The 21,038-nt window shown below is 36.8% G+C and overlaps 2 protein-coding genes across 2 annotated transcripts; one reads left to right on the top strand and one right to left on the bottom strand.

The window, feature by feature from the left end:
- The first annotated feature begins 916 nt into the window (after positions 1-916).
- Positions 917-1,378, top strand: LOC138895537 (uncharacterized). The gene has a single exon (XM_070180237.1). The coding sequence runs from the start codon at positions 917-919 to the stop codon at positions 1,376-1,378; it is 462 nt and encodes a 153-aa protein (XP_070036338.1).
- A 14,926-nt stretch (positions 1,379-16,304) lies between these two features.
- On the bottom strand, positions 16,305-18,576 carry LOC104087372 (uncharacterized). The gene is made up of 3 exons (XM_009591805.4): positions 18,037-18,576; positions 16,867-17,072; positions 16,305-16,757 (listed from the first exon to the last, which is right to left on the bottom strand). The coding sequence occupies exons 1-3, from the start codon at positions 18,124-18,126 to the stop codon at positions 16,493-16,495; spliced, it is 561 nt and encodes a 186-aa protein (XP_009590100.1). The 5' UTR covers positions 18,127-18,576; the 3' UTR covers positions 16,305-16,492.
- Between the last annotated feature and the right edge of the window lie 2,462 nt (positions 18,577-21,038).

The raw sequence follows: 21,038 nt of genomic DNA, 5'->3' as shown, positions 1-21,038 counted from the left end.
CCACAAGGGAACATATTGTAGTAGGGTCATGCCTTTCGGGTAGAAGAATGTAGGGACTACCTATCAACGGTTGGTCATGAAGATGTTCAAAAACCAACTCGGCAAAACCATGGAGGTGTGTATCAATGACATGTTGGTTAAATTCGTAAAGGCGGAGGATCATATCGACGACCTAAGGGAAGCCTTCGACATATTAAGAAAATACAGAATGAAACTAAACCTCGAGAAATGCACATCTGGCGTAGCCTCCGAGAATTTTTTGGGTTTCTTGGTATCACAACAAGGGATTAAGGTCAAACCAGATCAAATTAAGGCCATCGACGGGATACCATAACAATTAACAATTAAGAAGCAAGCCTAAAGATCGACCGGTCGAATTGCCCCCTATCCAGATTCATCTCGCAGTCGTCTGATAGGTGTCACAGGTTCTTCAACGTACTCAAAATGGACAACGGCCTCGAGTGGACGCCTGAGTGTTCACAAGAGTTATGAGAAATTAAGGAGTACTTGACGTCACCACCCTTGCTCTCAAAGCCCTAGCCCGGGGAGCGCCTCTTCATTTACCTTGCAGTCTCAGAAGTAGCAATAAGTGCAGTCCTGGTTCAATAAAACAAAGGTACACAATCTCCTATTTATTATATCAGTAAAACACTTGTCGATGCTAAGACGAGATACCCACACCTTGAGAAACTGGCCCTGGTCGTAGCTCTACAAAAGCTCAGACCACACTTTCAGTGCCACCCGATCAAGGTCATCTCCAATTTCCCTTAAAGAAGCATATTGCACAAAATCGAGCTGCCGGGGAGGCTAGCCTAGTAGGTCATTGAATTAAGTGAGCACGACATCACTTATCAGCCTCGTACATCAATAAATTCGCAAGTGCTTGTCGACTGTCATAAATTTTAGCACAAAGGTAATGGTTGAGACAGAAAAGGAAGCCGCTCAAGCTTCTCTTCAAACACAGGACCTCTGGGTCCTATACACCAGTGGCGCATCCAATGCCTCTGGGTCCGGACTAGGACTTGTGCTCGAGGTTCCCACTGGCAAAATAATTCATCGATGCATAAGGTTCCCAGATATGAGTAACAATGAGGCCGAGTATGAGGCTGCAATATTAGGGTTGAGACTAGCACTCAAGAATGGGGCGAAGCGGTTAAAACTGCATTGTGATTATCAGCTCGTGGTTAACCAAGTAACTGGCACTTTCCAAATCAAAGAACAGAGGTTGCAAAAATATCAAACCGAGATCTGCAGATTGCTGCCAATTTCGACGAATGCCAGCTCGACCAAATCCCACAAACTTAGAACATCGATGCAGACGGCCTCGACAAATTGGCCGCCGCCACCAGAAGCATTACGACTGGTGACAAGAGCGTAGTTCATCACCTAAGCTCGGCTTTAAACTACATCGAGATAAAATGTATAAATTTAACTTGGGACAAGCGCAATTGTATTACTAACTATTTGCAGGACGACACCCTCCCAAGTGACATAAAGTAAGCTAAAAAGCAAAGGATGCAAGCCGCTAAATATAGACTCCTTCACAACGACTTATACAAAAGAATATATGGCGGACCCTTGGCAAAATTCTTAGGTCCAAACCAAACCCAACGCATTCTCCAGGAAGTCAACAAAGGTTATTGCGGTTCTCATTCCGGTGATCGGGCACTCGCTAGGTTCCTCATACGAGCCGGGTATTATTGGCCCACTATAAACAAAGACGCCTCAGAATTCGTGAAGAAGTGCGAGCAGTGTCAAAGATATGCCCCAATAATCCACAAAGCAGGCAAACATCTCTATTCTGTCACCTCTCCATGGCCATTTATTAAATGGGGAATGTACATCGTAGGAACGCTTCTGCCACGACGAGGTAACATAAAATTCCTTTTAGTTTTAACTGACTATTTTTATAAGTGGGTAGAAGCAAGGGAATTCTCCCAAGTTTGTGAGCAAGAGGTAATCACCTTCATATGGAAAAATATCATCTATCGATTTGGCCTACCTAAAGAAATAAGCTATGACAACCAGCCCTAGTTCACTGGAAAAAAAATCACCGAGTTCTTAGAGAAATGGCATATTGAAAGGATACTTTCGACTCCTTACCACCCAGATGGCAACGGACAAGCCCAATCCTTCAACAAGAATATATTAAATATCATAAAGATGGGGTCGGAGAGACACCTTATTCTCTAGTCTATGGAACGAAAACAGTTATGCTAGTTGGGGTCGGAGAACGCAGCCCAAGGTACTCCCATGAAAGTGGCACCGACAATGAAGAGAGTAGGAGACAAGATCTCGTCGAAGTCTAAGATCGACACGACATGGCATACATAAGGATGGTCTCTCTGAAACAACAAGCAGAACACTACTACAACAAAAAAACAAATGTTCGATTACTCAAGATCGTGGACTACAGACTTAAAGCCAAAACCCAAGCAAACAGGGATCCACGAGAAGGCAAGTTGGGAACCAACTGGGATGGACCATATAAAATTATAGGCAAAGCAGAAAAGGGTTCGTTCCAATTGGAATCTATGGAAGGGAAGCTCCTACCAAACAATTGGAATATCAGCCATCTCAAGTACTTCAACTTCTAAAAAACAAGAAATGTCTCGTAAGTCGTACTCTTTTTTCCCTCACTTTCGTATTGTCCCAATAGGGTTTTCTCAAGAAGGTTTTTAACGAGGCAACGAGTGGGACACTTCGAGTTGGAGTATACGAGAGAAGATATATTTTTCATTGCCCGACTGCTCAAGATTCTCCAAGTCGAACAATCAAGGGACTAGATATACTAGGACTGGGACGCCAGCTAACACCCAACACTTGTAATTTTCTCCAAAAAGTTGCCTAAAGGTGAAACAATGTAATTGAAACAACAATGTTGAAATAATAAAGATGCACGTCTGATCGAAACTGCTCTCCAAAATCAATATTCGACCATTTCGAACATTATCTATCAGCCCTCAGCCACGACTCAATCAAGGGTACGTCCGACCATCTTGAACAAGACCTATCGTCCCTCGGTCATGACTTAATCAAAGGTATGTTCGACTAGCTCGAACAACACCTACTGGCCCTTGACCACGACTTGGTCAAGGGTACATTCAACCAACCCGAACAACACCTATCGACCCTCAGCCAGAACTAACATAAATGTACGTTCGACAAGTTCGAGCCATACCTATCGGCCCCCGGCCACAACTAACACATAGGTTCATTCGACCAGTTCGAGCAACACCTATTGGCCCTCGGCCACGACTTAAATTAAAGGTATGTTTGATCAGATAAAAAAATACCTATCGATCCTTGGTCGTACCTCAACTAATTTGAACAAGGGCCAGTACGGCCCCGGCTATTCGGCCCCAAGGCTACCGCAACTTAGAGGATAATAACGAAAAAAGGAAGTACAGAAGTAAAACATGCAAGTACGAAAACAAAACACAGAGATAAAAAGGTGTGTATAAAACAAAAATCAACTTTGATATTTAGATATAGAGTCTTTACAAAGGCGCTCGAAGACGCCAACAAAAAGTACAAAAACGATATACAAAAACTAGGGCAGAATATCTAACGGCCATCACCACTTTGGTCTCCACCATCCTCTCCTTTCCCGCCTCGACCATAAGTAGCATCCCACCAGGCACTGTCCGCTAGCTTGTGCACATCCCCCTCATCACCTTCCTTGGAATCAGTCTTAGGAATATCAGGATCAAAGTAGAAGGCGAGTCGGGCCTCATAAGTTTTGACTTGAGTCTCCTCAATAACTATCTAAAAATCGCAGCCCGTCTTCTTTAAATCATGAATCACGTCAAATCGGGCTTCAGTGAGGATCCAATCTTCGTACATATCCCAAGGAATATTAGGAAATTCAGAGGCATAAGATGTAGAGGGCCGCTCAGCCAGTCGGGCACTCTCAGCCTCAATAGCAAAAACCCGCTCGAGGAGTCAAACTTTCTCAGCCTCGGCAGCAGAAGCTCGCTCGAGCAGCTTGGAGTTCTCCTTACCCAGCTCCCGAATCCTATCCTTGAGAATGTCTTCCTTAGCTTCTGTTGCAGATTGAATGTTATCCCGTTCAGAACGGAGAGTTCTGTTCGCCAACTCGAGAATGTCAACCTTCCTCCTAGTATCTAGTCGAGATGAATCTACCTGCTCGAACATCTCTTGCTTCTCGGTGATCTCCCCCCCTGAGCGCCTCCATTTAAAATCGACACTCGTCCAACAGACTTTACAGTTGAACCAACTGGCTCTGGAGGTCGCTACATTGGGCCTCCATGTGCTTGCTCAGTTCGAGCTATTCCTCCTTCCTCTCAACGCCTCCTCATCATTTTTCTTCAGTACCTCCATCACGACCGACACGTCGGCCCCCTCAAGAAGTTGCCTCCGAGAGTCCCGGTACTTGCCGCGGAACTCCTAGTATTTTCCCTTTAGCCTCTCATAAATCTCTTTCCTTTTCTTCTCCCTCTGCACACTTTCAATCTCCAGAGTAATAGTCTACAAAATAAGGAAAAATAAGAGAAGTTAGAGCATAGAAGAAAGTCAAAGCAAAGGAAGAAGAATGAGAAATGACCACACTTACCCTGAGGGCGAGGACGCAAATGCTCTTCGACAGAGTGCCGTCAGTAAGTTCCTTGAGAGTCATCTGATCGGTTTCGGAGCAGAGAGGACTGAGAGCATTGACCATGTCCTCGTATTCTTTAGCAGATCACGATCCTTGGGAACCATGATAGCTCTTGAACCCCCCCCCCTCCATCCTTACCTCGATCTGGGTAGTCCCTTTGTCAACCATCGTAAGGTCTTTAGGGTCCGTGTTAGAACCCGATTCATCTCCCTTGTCAATGATACCTTTCCTTTTGTCCCAATCGGCAGGAGAAGCATCCCCTGCCGGCCTTGAATAAAAGCCTTCTCTTGCCCTAAAGGCGCAGAACTATCACCAGTTATCCCCTCTGTAACCGTCTCCTCCTCGTGATGCGAAATCATGTCCGTATTGGTCTCTTCTAGCTTAGGGGCCTCAAAAGTCACCCCAACATCACTGTCTACCGTATCATGAACTCGTTCTCTAATGAGTCGAGGACTGAGGGAACTCCTCCTCATATGTCTATGACCTTTCTTTTGCGGGGCCTTAGGTCCATGTCACGAGGAAGGACCTCATCATCTTCGTCTATGAGTGAAAACAAGGGAGGAACGAGCGCAACAGTCAAAATGGGGCCGGAGGCGGGAGGCGTGCCGAGCCTTGTCCTCCGGAACGAGGGCACATGCACCTTGTTCCTTCATGTGGCCCTCCTAAGTGAACCTAGAAAAAATCAAAAAAGATGAGTGCAACGGTATATGCCAATATGAATATGATAACGACCAGAAAAAGGAAATTACTTGTCAAGGGGATGGCCGGTTCGAACTTCTGAAAGAAGCTCGGCCAGTCACGAATCCCCACGGTGCAGGGGAGAACCTGCCTAACCCAGTCAGTGAGGTGTGTCACCAACTGAAGAGGTCGGCTAGTAGCTGCAAAAAAAGAAGAATTACTCAACCAGCTCGTAACGAACAAAGTATGTGAAAGGGTAAAAGCAAAAACACAAATACTTATGTGTGTGGTTCCAGGCCTCAGGGAAGCCAACAACATTAGCCAAGACGACCTCAGTCTTGACGAAGAAATAGTAAAGCTAGAACTACCGACTACATTTATCATCCATCTTCAACACCAAACATTTATCCCCACGATGTCAAAGGCAACATCATTCCTAAGTAGTAGCTGGGTGCGAACAGATGCATCAAGTGTCGCACCGTGACCTAGACTCTGGCCAGCTTGACAAACTTTGATGACATTTTGATCACTTTGTAAATGTATAGGGCGAGGTGAGCAGGGAATACATTGTAATGACGGCAAAACTCCTCCATCAGCAGAATGAGAGGGAACGAGTAGCTAATGGTGAATGTGCACCTCATCCTCACTAGTAGGGATTGACTCTACATGGTAGGAGAGACCAAACTTGGGTTTGAATTCAGCCAAGCGCCTAGACGTCATCGACGATTGAAGTTTTCCAAACATCATCTCTGGCGGCCATTGAAAATTGAATTTGGAGTCAAGATTACGGGGAATTATCTCCTCCACTGAAGGGAGGGCCCCCTCCTTAGTGGCGGTGACGGTGTCTCCCTCGTGAACGGGAAATACAACATCCAAGGGAATGTGGTGGTTCTCCTTATTAATATTAGAAGGAAGATTCGACATAGTTGTGAAATTTGTAGAAGGCTGGGATATGGACGATAAGAGTATGAAGGGAAGTTAAAAATCAGAAGGCAAAGAAAATTCGGATATGATAAAACCAACAGAACATCTGTAGAGCAAATATGGTTCCAAAGAAAGTAAAACTTGAATAATGGTGGAACAATCCCTATTTATAAAGATGAAGACACCAAACTCGAGACGGATGACATCATGATGTCACGAGAATCAAAACAACAGAGCCAATCAAAAGTCAGGCATAAATCGAGGCGACGCTTCGGGAACACGTGTCATCTTGACAGATAACATCATGGCGCCACTTCTTTTCTAGGACCAACCGGTTCCAGCAAATCACCTAGAAAAATTAAGAGTTTGAAATATGCGGTCCACGAAAAGCCATGTCGCATGTTTGTCACAATGACTCCGACCGCTATTATCCGCTCATGGAACTCGCCCACGAGGACGACCCCAACAAGCTGAGGGACTAACTGTATAGGCTAAAAATTATCATGATTATAAGTGAGCCTAGTCGACATTAAAAAAAGCCTTTGAAGGCTGCCACGTGTCATCAATTTGATTTCAACAGAGTACAAAGGTGAGGTTGAGGTGACTCAATAGAGGGCGAAGACGAGGACGAGTACTCCCTTCAGTAAAGTAGTAACGACTAAGTTTTAGAGATAAGGTCCCTCAGAGAATATTCCAGTGAATATTCCTTCCAGTTGTACTATTTAGGGTTTTGTGGCCTATGTATCCTTATAAATAGAAAGATATGTAGTTATAATGGGGATTGGAGACTCATTGTAAAAAAATAATACATTGACATTTTCTGAAGATTCTTAGTTTATCATATACATACAAAATCCACCTTTTTCTCAAATCTGTATCTATTTTTTCTCCCACGATCCAAGGAGGATCCGAATATTCAAAGGCTAATCACCATCTATCTTTGTCAGAAGGAATAGTAAGGAATCTCACCCTTTTCATTGCTATTTAATGCTATCTTCCATACTCTTGGATAATTGATCATAACATTCTTGTTATTATTTATTGATGCTCAAATAGCACATGTGAGATCTTACTACAAAGAGATTCGGTCTATCTCTTGGATATTAATATTAGCAAAGATTAACCCAACTTTATTAAAAATTCGATTGTATAAGCCTAGTTATATATTTTGGGTCATAAAACTATGCTATTGTATTTATAGGAAGAGTATACGAGTCTAAAAGACAAGAATACCCTTATTTAGGAGGGCACCATCCATCAAATCTTATGCTAAAATGGTGCTAAAATATACACACTAACAAGAGCAGGCTGATGAATATAGGAAAGAGGGGGAAGAAGATATGAAGAGTCACGATCCAAAACCCATTATAGGTCATGATGGCGCCCAATGTCGCCGTTAGGCAAGCCAACGGTAATTTACCAACTTATTTATTTATTTTACTATTTTTGAAATCATAAATTTAATAAAGTAAAGAATTCAATGCATTTAAAGATCATAAATACTTAAAACATTAGTAAGATATATAGTAACATATGGCAATATTGAATCTAACCATAAACAACCACTAGGATATCCCAAAATTCGGTATCACAAGTGCATGAACATTTGCTAAAGAGTAAAATAATAATACAACATCTGTCTGGAATATGAAATAAACAGGATAAAGTAAATAAACAAAAGGAGACTCTGGGGACTGCGGTGCATAGCATAGAGAACAACTCACCATAAAGTCTCCTCAGAAGTTGCTCTTACGCGCCCAGATGGCCATCGAATGAACCTGTCAGATCCTGAACATCGAGTGAAGAAGTGTAGTATGAGTACGTAAATCAACGCATACCCAGTAAGTATCTAGCCTAACCCCATAGAAGTAATGAAGAGGGGTCGACATCGACACTTACTAGTAGTCCAATAAGTAAAATACAGGAATCATAAACAGGCATGAAATACAACAGGACTAATAGAATAAGGAACAATAGATAACAAAAATCCGTTAACAACAATTATCAGTTAAAATGTCCCCAAGGGCCACATGCTATCTCAACAAATAGGAACCCTCAATTAGATATCCGATCTCATGTCATAAAGAAAATATTACGTAATTTCAAAGTTTAATTAAGAGGATAATCTTATGGGTATTCGGACTCTTAACGATTTCACGCACGAATTATGCCGAGGTCGTTCGGTCCGATCTATATAGTCGTGTACATACACTATCGAGGTCGTACGTCCCGATCCATGGGTGCATCCCATAATATATATAAAAATCGGCAAGGCATTCGGCCCGATCCACAGGAATAGGGAAACTCTTCGGATTTGCGAATTATGTATTTACAACTTCAAGGTAAGCCTATAAAAGAATATAAATTCTCATCAATGATTAACATGCCGCCAAATCTCTAGATAATGAAGTTCGATTTAACATAATCTTTAACCAAATTCTTACTCATTAATTCAGGCAATTCAAACTAGAAAATTGAGTTCAAATAATGCAAGTAATAGCATAAATAAGGGCTACGTCTACCCGGACATAACATAAATTTTAGCTACGCACGGACTCTCGTCATATTGTGCGTACGTAGCACCCACAATTAGTAGCACATAACAATTTAAATACCTATGAGGTAGTTTTCTCCTCACAAGATTAGACAAGAGATTTACTTCGCTCCGAAATTCCAATAACCGATTCCAATGCCTCTCTAACTCCTCAATTCAAAGCCAAACGATCTGAAACTAGTCAAACAACATGCTAACCAATAAAACTACACTCCAACCCTCATAATTAATTAATTTACAATAATTCTCAACTCTGCTCTAAAAGTCAACAAAGTCAACCCTTGGGTCCACGTGCCCGGATTCTAAAATATTTCGAAGATAAACTTTACTCATAACGCCACGAACTCAAATATATGATTTATTACAAACTCCATGTCCAATTCGTGGTCAAAATCTAAAAATTTAATTTCTAAGTTTTTCTTCAAAAATCTCACAATTTCCATGTTAAATCCTTATAGAATCCATGTAATTAACTTAAAATATGTGGGAATTACTTACCTTACAATAGATGATGAAAATATCCCCTTGAAGCTCTCCAAAAATTGCCCAAACCATGAGAGAAGTGGAAGAAATGAGCCAAAACCCGAAATAAATTGAAGTCTTCCCGGGCCCTTCCTTTTCCCGATTGCGGAAATACCCTTGCGATCGCGAAGGTCAAAAATCCATTGACCAAAATTTCATCTTCGCGTTCGCATACCCCACGTCGCGTTCGCGATGCCTCCAGGTCCTGATGCTTCGCGTTCGCAGTCACTCAGCCGCGTTCGCGAAGGCTTTACACCTCGAGGTCCTAGCTTCCCATCCTTCTACGCGTTCGTGACTCCCTGTCACGTTCGTGGAGGGAAAATAAGCCTTTTCTACGCATTGCAACCCCTGTGTCTGTTCGCGATCAACAAATCCCAGCAGCCCAAAAATCCTTCTTAGCGGATAACAAAACCACACACCAGCACCAGCAGTTGCAAAACAAGGAAAATGATTTGATACCACTTCGAAACGGGCCCCCGTCCAATCATGCCAACCAGTCCCAATATCTGGCACAAACTTGCTCGAGGCCTCAAATCACATCAAACAACATCTAAACTACAAATCGACGATCAAGATCCTTCTTTCAACTTTCAAACTTTCAAACTTCGCCAAACATGTCCGAATCATACTTAAACATTCCGGAATGACGCCAAACTTTACATGCAAGTCACAAATCACGATATGAACCTATTCCAAGGCTCGGAATCTCAAACGGACATCGATAATACCAAAATCTGCTTCAAACCAAACTTAGGAAATTCTAAAACCTTCAAAATGCCAACTTTCTATAATAAGCGCTGAAATGCTCCCGAACTACCCGATACTCAACCCGAACATACTCCCAAGTCTGAAATCATCATGCCAACCTATTAGAACCTTCAAATCCCGATTCCGAGGCCGCTTACTCAAAAGTCAAATCTTGGTCAACTCTTTCAACTTAAAGCTTCCGAATTGAGAATTTTCATTTTGAATCAACTCCGAACTTCTCGAAATTCAATTCCGACCACGTGTACAAGTCGTAAACACATGAAGTGAAGGTACTCAGGGTCTCAAACCGCCGAACGACGCGCTAGACCTCAAAACGGCCGGTCATGTTGTTACATGAAGACTTAGGTATAATTAGAATCTTAGATATTAATATTGCAGCTAGTGTGTAATTATAAATATTAAAGTATATCTACAATTTGTCACAAATTGTTTATGAGGTACAATATATTAAACAACACTGAATCAAACTATTTAGAGATCTACTTGGTTGTCTTAAAAGGTAACTTATTTAGTATTGCAATAAATTATCTTTGCATATATATATATATATATATATATATATATATATATATATATATATATATATATATATTCAACTGATCATTTGAGATTGAAACAACTGACGATTGTTGAATGGTATAATGATTCACCCTAATCTCATTCTATGTGTTAGTTTTCTCTTTCACTAAAAATTTCTGCCATTTCATAAGCATGTACCAACCAAAGAGTAAATCCATAAATTTGAGATGAAATTAGGGAAGAGAATGGGGTGGTTTCTTAGTCAACTAACTTGGGCTGGAAATCAAAAATTTGGAAATGAAAGACCAACTGACCAAGTCAAAGGGTCCTACATTTGACTCCATGCAAAAAAGAAAAAGAGAGTATTTATTAGTGGAAAGTGCAAATCCAATTGCCGCACTCATTACAATATAATTCTGATTAAATTAGCTGTCCACTCATACAGCTTAATAATATTGAAATATTTTGTCAATCCAAATTTAAGCTTGTGTACTAATAAAAATCTTATCATATGCTGTAGGGGATTTGCTTGTTAGGAGGTGCATGTTTCCATGTTCCCATAGTATCTTCCTTCAACGTACTCTCCTTTCCTTTCATATTTCTTCCTTGTTCTTTTCACAAAATGAAACCCAATCTTTCAAAATGTGAAATAATTTTTTTAAAAATATTGATAAATTTTCAACATGAAAATCATACTGTCAAAATTTCCATTAACTGAGGGCCAAAGTTATTTTTCAAAAATAATTCAGCCACCTCCCAAATTCATTGTCGAAATAAATTACTCAAGTTAGCCGTCAAATAAACAAATCAAGATAATGGAATTTAATGCTAGCAGTAGGGAGAAAAAGTAGATGCTACCAGTTTTAGAGAACACTATCGAATGGGTAGTCCATTTTGTTGCTAAAATTGGAATATTAACCTAAAACGACATTAACAAGGATCATTCTAATTCACTGTTCTGTTTCGATTAGTTTCTGATAATTTTTGCATTTGTCACATGACACACATGGTGTTTTGAGACAATGACATACAAAATGACGTTGACACTTGTACGGATAATTTCTAATCTATGTATATATTCTTCATGGTTGTGTGCAAAAAAGTACACTTATAATGCACTTCCTTTTATTGATTGGTTGTTATTAATATGTATATTAGTGCTCTATTTAATGAGAAAAAAAGTTATTACTAAATTACTCCATCCACTCAAAATGAATGTGAAATTTGGAGTAAGAGGGATTCAATTCAGTTATTAGTTCTTCAACTTTTTGAACAAAATTTACTTGTCCAGAAACTACTTAAATGCATTATGTATAAATTACTATAGTTCTTATGCTAAATGTATGTTTAAAAATATTTGAAAACTATGATTAGGAAAAATATTTACTCTCTAAGTAGTACTAATAGGATATTGAGTCTATTAGTGAATACAATCAAAAATGGTGATGGAGTGATAAGTATGCTAAAATCTTTAGCCAGAGACCTCGAATTCGAGCCCTAAAGTGAAGTCGTTTTTTGGCCGGAAGCGCTTGCATGAAACTGGATTATTCAAGTTCAAAAGGAAGTATCAAATTACTGGGTGAGAATCCAAAAGAAAATCATTCTGGAATAAAACGACCAGAAAAAAAAAATTATTTTTTGCTGTTTACACTAAATAAATGAATATTAGACATATATCTTGCAATTATATTTATTATTTCACCTTAGTTAGACATGTATTTACACTTTAATTTGTAATTTTTATAATTATATTATTTCATTTGGTATACACTTTGAGTACAAGTAAATTCTGATGAAACAAATAATAAGGAAAGCCCTCCGGTATCGTCGTGCTAATTATTAGCTTTGTTTCCTGTTATTTGCATAATTATTCAGTTTAATTATGGACATAAAATAATGAAAATAGAGCTAACTTTGATCCAAATGAGGTAACATGCTCTCGATATTAATAGTGACAGACAGAACACCACCACCACGTGGCTTGATTCCAAACAGCCTGTTTATTCATGCCTGTAACTTAATTATCATCACTATACCTACAACATATTATAGGTTGGAGCATTTTTTCAACAGCTACTTAGGAAATCAATGCTTCTAAAATTCCAAAAAATATAGGAAACTGTGTAATTTTTGGTACCGTTGTGCAAATTCTCTTTGTTAATTAGACAGTAAACAAACATCTTGTACAGAAAGTACACAAAGAGCCTTTTGCCGTTTGATTTGTAGAATGAAAAAGAAAAAGTAAGAAAAAGATGTATGCACACATTATAGCTGTAAGCCTTTTTTTTTGGTCTCTTAATCATTCGGTATTCGGGCGAATATTTACTAGCTCAGCTAATTCTACGCTGGATAGACTCACTAAAAGGTTAAAACGCTCCCTATAAAAAATCTTATTTTCCAAGGCTCTAAGCCTCTAACCCGATATCTCTAATTAATTAAGAATAGAGATATCTCGGTTGTCATCTCATCACACCAATATCTAACTCTAGTCTCTATGTTATTCTAAAACAAAATGGGCTTCAAATGTTTTTGTTAAGATCCTGTGTAAGCTTTTTCAAAGATACTTTTCTATTGAAAATGAATAATAATAATAAAAGAAAATAATCTTGCTTTTTGTTTTAAAACAAATATTTAGAATTTTTGATTTATTAATCTCCAGCGCTATATTTTATTGATCTCATGAAAAAGTTCATGTAACAAAAACAATATATGTAATGGGCATAAAACCGATCTACCCTACAAACATTGGTAGTAGATCATTTGTAATTGAATTTTGCTGGTATAATTAAATGACACGTTGTTTAATCTTTTTTCATCCATATGTTTACAGGCAAAATCATAGTTTACCCACTGGCAAAGTATTCCATCCGACTCTTGGATTAGCGTAAGGGGCACTAGCCAGTAGCCACTAGCATTGACGGATTCACAAGAAAATACATGAGGAATGTCAGAGAGGAAGCTGAAGCATATATATATGTAAAAATGTCCAATTAATCAGTGGAAAATAGCAGTATTATTTCCACTTAGTTTAATTCAGATTTGTGAAGAACAAAAAGAAAAGACCCAGAATAATATATGTATATGGGAACTTTAGCCTTTACACCTCTAACCTCTTTTATAGACACAGAATGAGTGATTGAAGCACGAGAGTTTTCAGAAAATACTCAGTAGTACAATTATTAATCCAAGTGAATAAATGGGCTAAGCAATTCGTAAACATAGCTGGGCTTGTTCTTTGCTGAGGCCCGCAAATATCCCCCCTTTAGGCCACTAATGGTACTAGGTAGCCACTTTAAAGGGCTGTTATTTAGGGGTTAGCCAATATATTCTGAATTTCAATTTTGCAGTTGAATTTTCAGGATATTTTGTCCTGAATCTTCCTGAAATTAAGATTTTGGGTTCAAACTTTTAAGACAAATTAAGTACTGACTAATCCCTACAAAGCAGCCTAAGAATGGTTGTTTGTGTACTCCCCGCTATTTAGAGGATGTTTGGATTGGCTTTTAAGCTGGTCAAATCAGCTTTTAAGCTCCTTTTAGCTTTTTCAGTGTTTGGCAAAGTTAAAAGGTACTTAAAATAAGTTAAAACTGCTTAAAACAAGCCAAAAGCAATAAGCTAGGCAACTCCAACTTATTGCTTCTTGGCTTAATAACTATTTTTGCTGAGAAGCCACTTTTTTAAGACAATTTAAACGGGCTCTTAGACTTTGTCCCTCCTTTAAAAAGTTGTGTAAATATAGCCCCTGGAAAATTATTCCTTTTGAACAACGTCAGAGTCGGGAGTGGGGTCTAATGTTTGCTCATATAATTTTCAATTTGTTTACAAAATACTAGATTGTGATCTAACGTTTGTAATAATTTACAATTTTTTAGACAATAGTCTAGTATTTTCTCATAAAAGTTTTACTACTCAAATCTTAAAGGTCCATCAGTTGCAAGAGAAATAAAAAGAGAGTCATTGTATATCACAATCTTTTACGGATATACACATATATACATGATATATGCGAAATATACGACATATAATGGATATATACATAAATATACACTACCCATCCCCATTTTCACACATGCTTTACCACCACAAAACACCATAATCACCAACCATAACAACACAAAACACCATCACAAATCTGGAAAACAAAGGTAGAAGAAGAGGGCATAAATGAAGACTCGGATCCATCCGATTCTCTGGAATGCCAGATGCATTGTTTATTTCAACATTATAACAAGAGATAATCATGACTTGGTACCGGCAAGTTATATTCGCGAGATGCAAAATGCCATTTATTGGGCCAAGTGGACATGCAGCGACATGTATACCATTGCTAACAACTATTAGCAGCCTTTTAGCTAAAGTTTAGGCTTAGCAACTGTAGCACAAACAAATTATCGTACTAAGTTAATTGACATTAATTCAAGAAAAAAGTAGAGAAGTTTCCGGTTAACGTCTTCAACCAGTTTAGTTCCAGACCTACTTGAACAAATAGACGGATTCTTGGAGTCCACATAAATTGTTAAAATAGCACAGGCTAGCCAGTTTTCGGATTGCTGAAAAATAGCCAGCGTTTGCAAAGCCATTGAAAAATAGTCATTATTTTGCTGCAACACGAAAAGTTCCAGCATAATATACTGGAGATTGGAGCACATGTATATGAACTTTCAGCATATTATGTTGGAACTCCAGCACACGGAAAGTTCTAGCATAATATACTGGAGATTGGAGCATCTCTGTATGAACTTCCAGCATATTATGTTGGATCTCCAACACATTATGAAATTCCAGCATGTAATGCTGGAAGTTCACGTGTAAAAAATTCGAACTACAACATATTATGCTGGAATATTTTTCGAATTTTGAACAGTATTTTTGTTCAGATTTATCTTTACATGAAAAGTGGCTAAATTTCGATTACTTTCGAAACTATGACTAATTTTCAATTATCACTTGTAAATCTAGTTATTTTTGAATTTCACCCCTACTGTTGACTTTAAATTTGTGCTATGAAATATGACATGCTTTTCTTTTTTGCTTATTTTGATTCACATTAAGGCTTGGTAGGTTGACTTTTCAGCTTTCATGTTAACAATCAATTGTTAAACATGCAGACGTTTCACGCTGATGGGTTAATTAGTGTAAGGTAAGGGTCTCTCTCAATTAGCCTGAGACAAGAAGAAAATCAATGTCAAGATACAATATGATATATAATTAGGTGGGAACAAAGCATAATTTAGATTTAGTCGCCTTTCGATTGTGTGCCTCACTCACCAAATTAACGTCTCGCTGTTATCACCTTTGATCATTTAAAGAAATTTGCAATTGCGTCCCATCCGCAGAGAAATTATACAAGTGTGCGGAACAGGGTTGGAGCTTCTCTAATATTCCCAAATAATGTCAATTGAATAACCATTTCTGTGGCTTGAGGGTCACATATAACCATTTCTGTGCCTCCCTCCCAAACAAAATGGATCGACTATGTGAATTCTGATTGTATTTCTCAATTACGCATTATGAGAATTCATCATAAATTCTTTAGTTTTATGCTGGTTGATAGTTTACAGCAACCCTCCTTTATCCAAGGCTTGGAACCGGGAATGTGAGCAAGCTCACACACGCGGCATGTTATCCTTGGTTAAAAAAGGGAAAAATAGTTCTGATCTTAATTTCAGATCTAACAGATGTTCACAGACAAAAGTTCGCATTCTGTGTATCCAATCCATATTAACGTAGAACAAAAATTTTATGCAGCAATGAAGAGATCAAGACATTTGGAACCCTATGGCAATACAAGCTTTCTCCTACAGCAATAAATCAGAGGCAATTAAACAATGGAAAGTCGTATTATACATAAACTTCAAATCAAAGCTATTTTAACAAAGATAAAACGCCGTAACCACCTTTGATCACCCTCATTTATAGGCTGCCATGCCTACACCAGGTTCTCCAGCATATGGCATGGCGCCACCCCTAGCCTTGGAGTAGGACACATAGTAGAACTGGGAGATTATGCTGGTGAAGAAAATGAAAGCTGCTCCAGCTGCAAAAACTCCTTTTCTCAGAGTTTCACAAGACACAGGCTTGTCGTCAATCAAGTATGATGATCGGTACTTGGTGTGATAAGCATTCCTAACTGAACCAGCCAACAAGCAGACCTCAGCAATGAAAAATGTAATCCTGAAACACAAGGGCAGAGGCTTTTTACAATGTCCTTTGTTTTACAACAAGGCCACAATATTGGAAGAGAACCCGCAAAAGTACTTTGCTTGTTATATTCTGTACTTACCAGCATATGATGAATAAGAGAACAGCACAAGCCCTTGAACCTCCAGGGCTCAAAGCCTTTCCACAACAGAAGCAACGGCTCGCCAACATTATAATTAATTGACTAACCAAGAGAAATAAGAAGGCACCAATACCGAAGCCAGTTGATATGTCGGAGTCATAGATGCAATAACTATAGTTGTTTTCACCATCTTCTTTGATTGTTGCCTATAAATAAAGGGATTTACTCAATCAGGTGAAGCACAAAATGCTAATTAAGCAATAAAATCTGAAGAGATGAGCTTAAAAGACTAAATCAAAAGCAATAACATAGTAGAATATTGCTAATTGCAGTCCTTTCCCTCTTTTTTCTAGTGTTAATGACAGAACTTGGTTAAAGACAAGAGATAAGTACAAAATTGGTTCAACAAAGAAGAGATTTTGAAAGCAAGTACTAGAGTTTATATGGAGCAAATAGAGTACAGGTAATGGAGATTTCCTAGCTCTCACTCCCCCCCCCCCCCCCCCCCCAACTTACACTACCTTCTTAAATTTGCATCAGTAGCATCTAGTGGCTGCTGGATTTTATCAATTTGAAGCTCTAATGTATAGTTATAGGTACAGGTTAACGGCCCAGTATGTGTGTTAAGAAGTTTACTAATTAAGACATAATTGACTTCGAACCAGTAAATCAAAAGAATTGTGGTAAAAGCACAAATTTGAATGCCATAAATTTCAAATCCTGGATCCATCTCTAGCACCTAGTGCCTCTAAAGAAACAAACTAAGGTAAATGCTCCGGAGAACAAGGCATTTTTCCCATAGTTGAAAATCATCAAAAAATTGCAGATCACTTGTACTGCAACGAAATACTAGTAATAACGCGATTCCAAAAGCCCGATGATTAATCCAAAATTTACTTTATATAGATAAAATATTCAAAGATCCAAATATTGGACAGGAAACCGACATCCTAAAGCATCAAAACTTTAGCAAGACATTTACATTTCTTTTAAAAATCAAACTTTTCAGGAACCGAACAGATCCCCAATAGAAGAAAAGGCAGCTCGTAATTGTTCCAATTTCTCATGGAATTGAGAGTTAAAACTAGCAGTTCGAAACAGAGTTATGCATTTAAATTAACAAAACAAGTGAAGAAGAATAACCGCAAATTAACATAATAAAGTGCTTACAGTGCTTCTTCTCCGCTCAGCAGCAACGGCCAAACCAAAAGCAATTAGATTCAACACGAACACAGTTATCATTAACAGCTTCGAAGCCATTGGTACTGAAACCGTTCACACAAATCTAGATTTCTTTCTCAGTCTTCTCTCTCTTTCTATGTACTTCTCTCTCTCTCTAGATATACTAAAGAGCCTTTGAGTAATGAAGAAGCAGCAGCAACTGACCAAAACAATAACAAACAATAAATTACCAAATATAATGACGTTATAACAGTTAACTAGAAATCTGAGCTACTACTCAATAGTCAATGCTCAGTACTAACCACACCGCTCTATTCAATTTGTGTCGTTTCATTTTTGGTAAGTTATAGGTGTCGGTGGCGTCAATTGTGGTAAACAGAAGTTTCAGATCTAAACGGCGTCTCTTGTCATATGTAACGTCACCCTGACGATAACGATATCTTTTAGAGAAAATGAAAAGATGCGTACAAATTAAAGAAAGAAAGACTTGGCCAGTTTGGAGGTTTTTTTACTTTTTCTTTCCTTTTTTATTTTGAAGACAACCCCACTCGCAAAATGTATATTACGTGCTGGCATGAAACTCGTGTGATACAAAGTGACTAATTTTTTTCTAGGAATAAAGTTTCAAATATATCCCTTTACTTTCAGATATTCATTACATTTAATCTTCGTTGACAAAATTTATTTTTACCATTATATTTTCTAGCCAAATTTACTATTGTGGTTAAGTCAAGTGGCAAGCTAATAAATGTCAATAGTATATAGTAACTTTATTCTATATTTGATCATCTTAGTCAAATACATATATCTAAAAAAACTGAATATAAATTAAAGGATATTTTGAATTTATAGATAAAGTTTTTAAATCTATATATATATATATATATATATATTAAAGGAATAAAGTTACCACATATAATTTGCATTATGGTTAAGCCAAGTGGCAAGCTAATAAATGCCAATAGTACATGGTAACTTTATTCTATATTTGATCATCTTAGTCAAATACATATATATATCTAAAAAAACTGAATATGAATTAAAGGATATTTCGAATTTATAGATAAATTTTTTAAATTTGAATTAAAATAAAATAAAAATTATCTTTTATTATCATGTTATCATACTTAATTAGGTTAATGATCGTATGCAATCATGTTAGGAACTTTTGTTATCTTATCTAATTATTTAAATACTACTTCGGCTCTGGCAAAAAAGAAAAAAAAACTACTCCATATAACTATAAAACTCTTTCACATTTAAAACCATATACTTATAGTTCTTTAAAACACTATAGCTAGATTTGAATAAAGCGAATTTCTTTTAAAATAAATGTAATATATAGGGTACACGTCTATGTTTATCCATATAACAAAAAGGAGTTTAAAAATCGAATAAAAGTTTACTTACATATATAATGAAGTAATCCTATATGCTGGAGAAAGAAACATTACAAAAATTAGTCAATATTAAAAAAAATTATTTTTCTTTTTCTTTTTGAAGAATGTTACTTTGAAGAGTCAATTTGTATAAATGGACATCAAACAAATAACACAACTTTGGCTATACAATTGCTATCATTAATTTTAATTTAGCACCTTCTAGGAATTTAAGAGTATAAGGTGAAACCTCTTCATTTAGCTGCAACCAATCCAACATTATAAGGGTATAATATTTTTTCATTGAAGAATATTAGTTTTGAATCATTAGATTATGTGAAAGGTTTTTTTTTTCTTCTCAAATTCAACGAGAGGGATATTGGTTTCTAATTGATAGTTTTTATACCGATGTTCAAGTGTAACAAAGAGTATATAAAAAAATGGTATGACGTATACTATTTTTTTTTAAATCTAAATAAATTATTCGAAATATGATTATATTTTAAAATATAATTTAGTTTTAAGAATAAAAATATAAGATATTCTTAAATTTTAGTAGAGAGTTTTTAAAATTATTATAATAGAACTCATATCATGGATAAAATTAAGAAACCGAAATCTTATGGAATGTTTACATAAATATCCGACCAGATTTATTGTTTACTTCCTATAACTAATATACATAGATGATATACCGACAACACACGATTATACACATATTATATATGGATTATATATAAACTATACATCCTTCAATTTTTTAATTTAAGTGGTTGGGTGAGCACCTATGTAGGTTGATTAGATAAAACCAAAAGAAAAATATGAAAGAATTTCAACCAAAGACTAAAAATATAAATAAAGCTCTTATGTAGACAATTTCTATTAAAACTCATCCTTTTTATAGCGAAATAAATTAATTTTTTGTAACAAAATAAAGAAAGGCACAAAAAATAAGATAAAAGAAAACAAATATAGAAAAAATATATGAAAAATCTAAAAACCAGAAATAAGGGACGACAACGAATTTATTTTTCTATTTCATCTTTGTTGAGTATAAAAAATTTGGAAGTTGATCTCATCGATTTTAAATATTTTTTTCAACTCAAATACATAGTTTATAAGATAAGGATATCTTAGATTTTTTTTTAATTTACATTGTGGGTCATTTTTAAAAAATCATCATTACTAACAAACTGATATGATATTTGAATTTGAATTTAAATGCAATTTGAGTAATTTGCATTGAGGTTAAGCCAAGTATAGTATCGAGAAAAAACTACTTGGCAATTTTAACACAATATATGCAATATTATATAATAATAATCAACTAATTTAATATTTAATGATTCAAAGAAAAAAAAAATTATATACATAGAATATTCAAAATTCAAAATATGTGTCTAGAGATATCGATAAACTCAAAATGGAGTCATACTGAAATAAAGTTTCACCAGCTAAAGAATTATTTAAATTTTTAGATAGCTGATTAAGGTGAATTTTAAATTAAGGATAATATCGTCACTTGTATCATTATAAATATAATCATTATTGAAATATATATAAAAAAATTAGAAATTGAAATTTAAAATAGAAATATTTTTTGAAAGATAA

This window comes from Nicotiana tomentosiformis, chromosome 7 (genome assembly GCF_000390325.3).
Source record: "Nicotiana tomentosiformis chromosome 7, ASM39032v3, whole genome shotgun sequence".
In the NCBI taxonomy this organism is placed as follows: Eukaryota; Viridiplantae; Streptophyta; class Magnoliopsida; order Solanales; family Solanaceae; genus Nicotiana; species Nicotiana tomentosiformis.
The sequence above is the reverse complement of the archived record's forward strand: the minus strand, read 5'-3'. Positions and strand labels throughout refer to the sequence as shown.